At 45.0% G+C, this 8086-nt stretch overlaps 1 protein-coding gene across 1 annotated transcript; it reads right to left on the bottom strand.

The window, feature by feature from the left end:
* Positions 1-1374: 1374 nt before the first annotated feature.
* On the bottom strand, positions 1375-5470 carry LOC134504908 (cytochrome P450 1A5-like). The gene is given in 5 exon segments (XM_063314341.1): positions 1375-1523; positions 2368-2494; positions 2798-2875; positions 2877-3710; positions 5447-5470. Coding segments are annotated over 5 exon segments (1212 nt in total).
* Positions 5471-8086: the final 2616 nt, after the last annotated feature.

Here is an 8086-nt window from a genome sequence, read left to right as displayed (position 1 = left end):
ATTAATAGCTAGTATTGCGTAACTCCTCATTCATCCTGCTCTGCTGGGGAAACAAACAAATAGGGGAGAAAAAGTCCCGGGGAAGAACTAACATCCCTAGTGGCAGTATTGGCACCAACTGGGGGAGCTGGGGGGGGGGGCAGGCAGAACTGTGTAAGGAAGAGAAACCAGAAACTGCCCTAGTTTTCCCTCCTTGCCCTCTTTAGATAGCACAAGAGAGAGTGTTGACATCCCTCCCCCAAGAAGGAGGGAGCCTCATGACACGAGTGGGCCAAAAGCACGTGCAGACTTTTCTTTGGGTTGCTGTGTCTGATTCAATTGTTTCCCAGACTTCAAAGCAAGAGACCTCCAACATCCTCTTGTTGGAGGGAGATGGGCGGTGATAAAATTTGTTAAATAAATAAATAAATGGCCAAGAATGGCTTTGGGCCCCTCTAAGCAGGAGGACCAGGCACCATGTTGAGATGGGACAGTGGGAGGTGCCACCAGCCCATCCAGGAGCCACCAGGCCCAGGAAGTCTACCTTAAAGAGCAGTGGGGGGGTTTCACAGGCCTTCTTTCTCCTAAAATTCCTGCCCTGGCTTCCCGTCATCCGTCTCTTGTCGATAAGCCCTTGAACGTCTCAAATCCTCTCGAACCATATCAAGTTTTCTTTTTTTCTTCTTGTTGGCCACCAGGAGGTTATATAAGAAGCCGCCGCCACGCATCCAATAATAACAGGCCTCCCTTTCCAATTTTCCCTTGGATAAATGCCAGAGTCATTACCCAACCAGCCATTCAGTCTACGTGTATCCGTGCAAAGTCCCACACACCTCACGAGCCTGGGTGTTGAATCAACCCAGTTGCCTCTGGAATTGGAAAGGTAGATAGTAGCAGAAACAAATAACTTGGATTCCTTTGTTGTGCTAACCTGATTGTTCCAAGCCCATCGTGGCCAAGATACCAGAGAAGGTTTCCCTTAGAAATTTGGAAATCAAAGGAAGGCTGGTCTCCCATTTCCTAAGAGGAAGGCTTTCTATCGCAAAAGTTTGGGGCATTTTTGTTTAGAAGAAAAAAAAAACCTAGGGTGAAAGGAGTTGCAATCTAGGTTCAGAAACTCTGCCTGAAATCCAGGCCAGTCAATGTAGCTGAATGGTGGGATCACAAGGGATCAACAAAAAAAGGGTGTGTGTGTTTTTTTTAACTTAGCTGTAGCTATAGAAATCACAGCCATGACGTTTAGCCTGATGGCCGAGAGCTTTGTTAGGTTTAAACATGGCTACTGATTTTGGTTAGGTTCATAATGCAGCTTTTCCCCAGACAGACGATACAAACATATGCCTAAAAGACTGAGATACCTTTGACGGGTGGGCTGGCGATTCATCCTTTTTGCCATTAGTCCATTCTTTTTGGAAAACGCTGTTTCGCTTGGAGGTGCTTGCATCGCTTGTGCCTCACGGAGAGGCTGTAGAGAGGGGTCATGTCTACCATCACCCCATCAAGAACGCCGAATTGCAGTTCTTGCAGCAAAGTGGGTCTTGCAGCTTCCGGGTCCAATTCAAGGTGTTGGTTATCACCTTTAAAGCCCTACATGGCATGGGGCCAGGTTACCTGAGGGACCGTCTCATCCCTGTTACATTACCCGCCCCACCCGCTCATGCAGAGAGGGCATGCTGCGGACCCCGTCAGTAAGAGAATTCCATCTGGCGGGGTCCAGGAGGCGAGCCTTCTCTGCAGTGGCACCCACCCTCTGGAATATTCTGCCTCCGGAGGTGAGACAGGCCCATTCGCTCCCGGACTTCCAGAAGAACCTTAAAACCTGGTTCTGCCACCTTGCTTGGGGTGGGAAGGCCACCAGTTCATCTTGGGAGTGGCTAGTATTATAGATCTCTCCCCAACAAACAAGATCTGCACTGCTTGGATTTTATATTTATATTTTATATTTTATATCTATTTTATTTTTATAGATCTATTTATATTGTAATTTATGTGTTTAATTGTGATTGTAAACCGCCCAGAGACCCCTTTTCGGGAGAGATGGGCGGTGATAGAAATTTGAAATATGTCTCCCCCCTTTCCTTTTACACTCCGGAAAACTAGGGAGGGTCCCTTCTGAAATGCTTCCCATGCCCTCCCTCCTCCTGTGGGCCGAGACACCTTTTAGACGCCAGTTGTCCAGCCTGCGGCTCTCCCTCCTGTCTCCCAAGGTCATCCCCACAGGGCATTACAGAAACGCTCTTAAGTAGGAAATAAAAATGATATCTGTAGTTGGGGAATCTGTAGTTTCCTTTCAACATGGAAATTCTGCTGATTTTATCAGCATGGGTAACTGCTACTATAATACTTGTCTGCCAGGGGTTGGATTAGACCCTCAGGTGAAGACCTTACCAGCCCCCAAAATGTCATTGGCAAGGTTCACAATTTCTCTGGTTGGGAGCTGAATTTTCACTTTTGGGTCCACTTTCTGTTTCCGGCTTTGCTTGATCAGAGAATCAGTGATGTCACGGAGGTGGTCCTGAAAGGGAAGGTCAACAAAATTTGTGTTGGCTGTGCAATCACCACGTAAGATGCAACATCAAGAACAGCCAGCTTTTGTTTTGGGAAGCCCAGCTTGATAGAGATTTAACAGAGCCACAATTTTTCATAGAAGAGATGAGGGAGCAAAGGTTTGATTTCTTTCTTTTTAAAAAATGTACAACTGGTTGTTCATCAGATTTAGAGTGGAATTTGTATTAAGAGTATAGAAAAGGTTGACGATGATAATGGGGGTGAATTTATCAAACCCCAATAATGTCGAAATTCATATACCTGGAAGAGCGTAATGTCTCAGCTTTCTGAAGCTCTCATAGTGCTCTTTAATATTCTTCTGCAGGATGTGAATAAACCAGTTATTGTTTACATATCTTATACTTTTTCATGCTCCTGTTTGGAAGATACCGAAGAGCAGGGATGAAGTCACATAGGTTTCCCGAGGTTGCAGTTTCCACAATCTGGTCGCTGTGGTCCACAGTGCTAAGGAGCTCATCATTGTAGTCATAACGCTTGCTGAAGCATATGGCTAAAACCACATTGGCCACGGAGACCACAAGGTAAGGATAGGGGTCAAGACAGTTCTTTGCAAGCATCACCTCCTGCAGTTTTGTGGTCAGATAGTTGACCTCCTTGGAGACATGATCTTCCAAGAGGCAGGTGGAGATGGAGATGGAGATGGGACTGGGCGAGGAAGCAAAGGTTTTCAAGGCATCCTGGGCAAGTTTCCGATGGGCAAGCCACACCTCTCCAGAATCCCTGCTGAAAGACAGGCTCTGGCCATCTGCCACACTGCGGTAGCTGTAAATGTCAGAATGTCCCCTGAAGTCCTCTGCTTGCCTCACTAGAGCTTGCTTGATGGTCTCCAACCCACTTAGCACCAATATTGGCATTGTCCCAATGTGGATCATCAGGATATCTCCATAGGTCTGGCTCATTCAAGTCAAGCTGAGCTGGGGGTTCTTCCCCACTTCCAGAATGTTGCCAGTCAAGGGATAGCCCCATGGTACAGGGATTCTCTTTAGACCCTGAGGAATCTGTTTCTGGAAGGACTGGAGGGCAGCGAAGAGGAGGCAGAAAACAGCCAGGGCGATTAGGACCTCTGTAGCTGAAACTGTACCCAGGATTCCCGTGGGTTCAGTTTCAGCTACAGAACCCAGGATTGCCACATGACAAACCTGGATACTATAGTCTTCAAAACTCTGTTGAAATTGGAGAAAAGATAGGGCAGGAGGTACAATTAGGAAGGCGAAAGCAGTAATAAAGTCTAGGGCTGCTCCAATTTTCACTCTGGAGAATCAGTTCCGAAATGGACATTGATTGATTCGACTGAAATACTAAACCAAAGCAGAACTGAAATCATATTGAACGTCTGAACTTCTTCAGCTTCACCTCCGCTCCTGGACACCTTTTCCCCAATCAGTTCAATTTCAATGACTGAACTGGATTGGATTGGCATGAAGCCATGGACTGAACCTGATTGATTTCTCAAACTGAACTGGTGGGAATTGATGGCCTACATTTGCACAGGCGTCTTGGGGATCCCAAAGGGAGGAATACAAGGTTTTGGGAGAGGGGCAGATTTGAGGGAGAAGTGGGGCGAAGGCCTTTCTGAAGAATTTGCAGATCAAATGGGGAAGAACTCCCTTGTGCCATATTCGGTAAACAAATGTTGGTACGTTAGTGTTGCCAATTTTCATAGCCATCAAATTCCTTCACCAGATCTTTTTCTTATTTAGTAATAGCATTTCAAAACACTCTCTCATTCACCTCACTACTTCCATCCATCCATCCATCCATCCATCTATCTGTAATATCTATCTCCTTCCTCCCTCCCTCCCTCCCTCTCTCCTTCTCTCTTCTTATTTATCTAGCTGCTTACCTAGCTACCTACCTATCTAGAAATTCTTTGCAAAAAGGCACAGCAAGCATGATTAGCAAAATTTAGTGAGTGCCAAGGGGATAGGATGCATGGATATTGTTAAGGGTCTTTCTTTTTTTCCCCATAATCAGTTGGGGTGCTGGACTGTAGCCATGCCCAACCATCTACAGTACTTGAAGAAGAGAGTGTGAAGGTAGATAGATGAGAGAGAGAGAGAGAGAGATGATGGAAGATGATAGATGATAGATAGATAGATAGATAGACACAGACAGACAGACAGACAGACAGACAGATAGAGAGGGAGAGAGAGAGAGAGAGAGAGAGAGAGATGATGGAAGATGATAGATGATAGAGAGAGAGAGGGAGAGAGATGATAGAATATGATAGATTAGATAGATAGATAGATAGATAGAGATGATAGACAGATAGAGATGAGAGAGAAATTGTCCATTTTACTCTCTGTAATGGTGTGTGTGTGTGTGTGTTCTTCTGTAATCAATGTTCTACTCTGCGGGAATTGAAGTATGACAGCCTGGCACAATTCACAAAAGGTCTTTGTGATAGCTGCAATACTAAACTGATAAAAACCTTTCAGGCATGTTCCGTAATGTATGGACAATCTTCCAAACCATCTTCTTTCGAAACAGATGCTAAAATTAATTTGGAAATCTTGTAAGCAAACAGAAGCAAAACAAAGACAGGTAGCCTAACCTTTTCTAGGGAGGAATCTCACCTAACCTAAACTGTAGGCTGTAAAATAACAAGCACACCATTGAGCTCTTAGCGACTTGGAGAAGGACAAAATGCAGCTTCTTCCAGTGAAAGAAACAGAATGCAGCACTTTCCCAGCTCAAGAAAATAAATCTCCGTTTCTTTACAAGAGACTTAAGCCCAGATCATTGTCTGTAGGTTTGCAACTTGATTGCCTGCAACCAGATTGCCCAACCTGAATTCCCGAAATAGCACGTTCCCTTCCTCCCCCACCCTGAAAACTTTGGATGCAACCTCCCAAAAATTGCTATTCGATGGTAAGGTTTAACTCTGGAATGATTTTACCTGTGGAATGATCACACGAACCATGTTTAATTCATAGCCTTTTAATTAACCTAGACCAAAGTGGAGGGTTGTCCTGAGGAGTGGGCTTACTCCCTTCCCCATCCCACACGCCATTCGAAAGTTAAATACAGCCCACATTCCAGAAAAAAGCCATTTCTGGCCTCCAGCAATAAATACCTGGTAATATCAGGCGGAATAAGAACTAGTAGTGATGCCAACACGTTCCCTTGCAAGCCACTGTATGCCTTATAAGTAGCTTGAGAAGGTGTTTTATGATCTCCTGCCTGGGAAATGATTGTTTCGTCTACAAAGCATCTTGTCATAGCCAAGTCCAGCTGGAGAAAATCCAATGAAAATACTCCAGTTCATTGGCATTGGGCTAAAACCATGGCTTTGTGGCTTGCAAGAGAAAGAGCTAAAAGTAATAAATAATGGGCTTCTTGATTACCCAGATCGTTTCAGATTTTGCTGGTAATGTGGAGAAGGAGGCCGGATTTCTCTTTTGCATCCAACCACGGTTTAAGTACGGTTTATCTAATAACATCCAGTTGGCTGGATTGACACAACATGTTAATCTGTAAGCCTTTATGCTGAGCCAAAACAAACAAGGCCAAAGATGGTTCACAGTGCTGTGTGAACCTGTCAACCCTTCAAGGTAGACCAGACTAGGAAACCAGAGTCATGCTTGCTAATACTCCTTTTATTATAAGGTTCCAGTAACAGAATCTTGCAAGTCTGAATGCGCTTCCCCCCTCCCTCCCTTTATCTTCGTGAGAACTAGGGAGGGTGTCTGAGATGCTTTCTCAAATTACATTTCTGCTTTGGACTCAGGTTTCTTTTATCTGATTGTTGTGTGGCGCCGCTTCCTCCTGTTCCTCAAGGTTATTCCTGCTGCCCATTATAGAACCACGCCAGAGTGTTGCTGTCAATGTCAGGGCCGCAACTAGGGGGCGCAAGCGGGGCCTGTGCCCCGGGCGCTGTGCTGGGGGGGCGCCAAAATGAGTGCTGGGGGGGTGCCAAAATGGGCATGGAATCCATGTTTGCCCCGGGTGACACAGACCCTAGTTGCGGGCCTGGTCAATGTGGTATTTGATGACTTCCATTTCCAGCCAGCCAGCGGCTGGTCTTCTTCAAGGAAACTCGGACGAAGAGAACGATGTTAGTTTGTTTGCCGAAACGGATAGATTGTCCCTTCTTAAGGATTCAGAGAAGGAAAAGGACCTGCCTAATAGTAGACCCGGCTCCAGTTATGTTATTGGGCAACTATCTTTCCTGTGACTCCGAAGTGGTTCTGGTGAGGAGAATAGGATGACCTTAGTGGTACATTGGGGTGAAGTGTTTATCACTTGGTCAGGAAAGGACAGGCTCTGCTGGCCAGGCAGGATAAAATCAGGTTAAAGATTATCCAAGTTTGCGTGAGAAGCCTTTGGGAGCAGCGTCTTGCCGCTGTTCAGAGCCAAAGGAGAGAAAACAGACAGGGATAAGGGAAAGGAAAGTTCAGCCCAGAAGGAAGACTTTGCTTTTCTGAAATGACTCATTGAATGAGCAGAGCTTTTCAGAGGCTGCAAGGGCAGAGCATTCATTGGAGTCCCCCATCACTATTTTATTTATTTTCATTCATTCATTCATCAGATTTATACAGCCACCCATCTCACGAGAAAGTGACTCTGGGCAGCGTACCACAAGACTATAAAACAGTTAACATATAAAAAACAAGTATTATTAAAAAAATTAAAAATCACAAGGCTGAGAGAGGACATTAGTACTTCTCCCAATACCCTGTATCAACATCTCTTACTTCCTCCATTGTTTTTGCCTACTGAACTCAACAGCAAGCTGGAGAAAGGGGAAACCACAAAATACTGAAATCTCTTTTGGATGCTTTATACATTGTGATTTGTTCAACGAACAATATTGTTGCAACTGAGCCTTTCAGATCTTGACTTTCAGTAGAGCCCTTTCCATGCGTGGGGCCCAGGGAATTGGACCCCAGGGCTTCCTTCCCCCACCAAGGCTGTGGAAATGACCTGTCCTGCAGAGGGTTTGTTATTGTCAGGCCTTAGGAGATGAGCAGTCCTGGTCCCAACTAGAAATGGATGCCCAGACAGGCTCTCATAACAGATTCAGGTTCTGTTGATCATTGTAATCAAAGGGAGCTTGCCGGATCCTGCAACCCTGCATGTGGCAGTGTATACATTTCAGGGACCAGCCACATAATGTGATTTAACCCCAGTATATTTTGCTGCTGTTCCTGCTGTTCACATGCAAAAGGAAAAGGAAGCATTTGTATGTATTTTATCACTCATAGCCTTATGTAAATGTGTGTATCACACTGCATAATTAATTTGTTTACACTTAAGTCAGTTTGCCTGCTTTTGAAAGAGGAGAACATCTGCAGAAGATTATGCAGGTAGAGTAGCATCAAATGTCTATATAATCCTCAGGTACGTTCTTCAGATCATGCAGGTAGAATAGCATCAAATGTCTAACTAATCCTCAGGTACGTTCTTCAGATCATTGTATAAATGGCAGAGAAGGGGTGTCTCCCCACCACCAACCACAACCATCTTTTTGCACATGTAAGAATTTTTGCTCACAATGTCCATTTTCATTGTGATCCTTAGCTTCCACACCGTAGGT

Source organism: Candoia aspera, chromosome 13 (genome assembly GCF_035149785.1).
Source record: "Candoia aspera isolate rCanAsp1 chromosome 13, rCanAsp1.hap2, whole genome shotgun sequence".
Taxonomy (NCBI): Eukaryota; Metazoa; Chordata; class Lepidosauria; order Squamata; family Boidae; genus Candoia; species Candoia aspera.
Note: the sequence above shows the minus strand (reverse complement) of the source record. Positions and strands in the feature narration are given on the sequence as shown.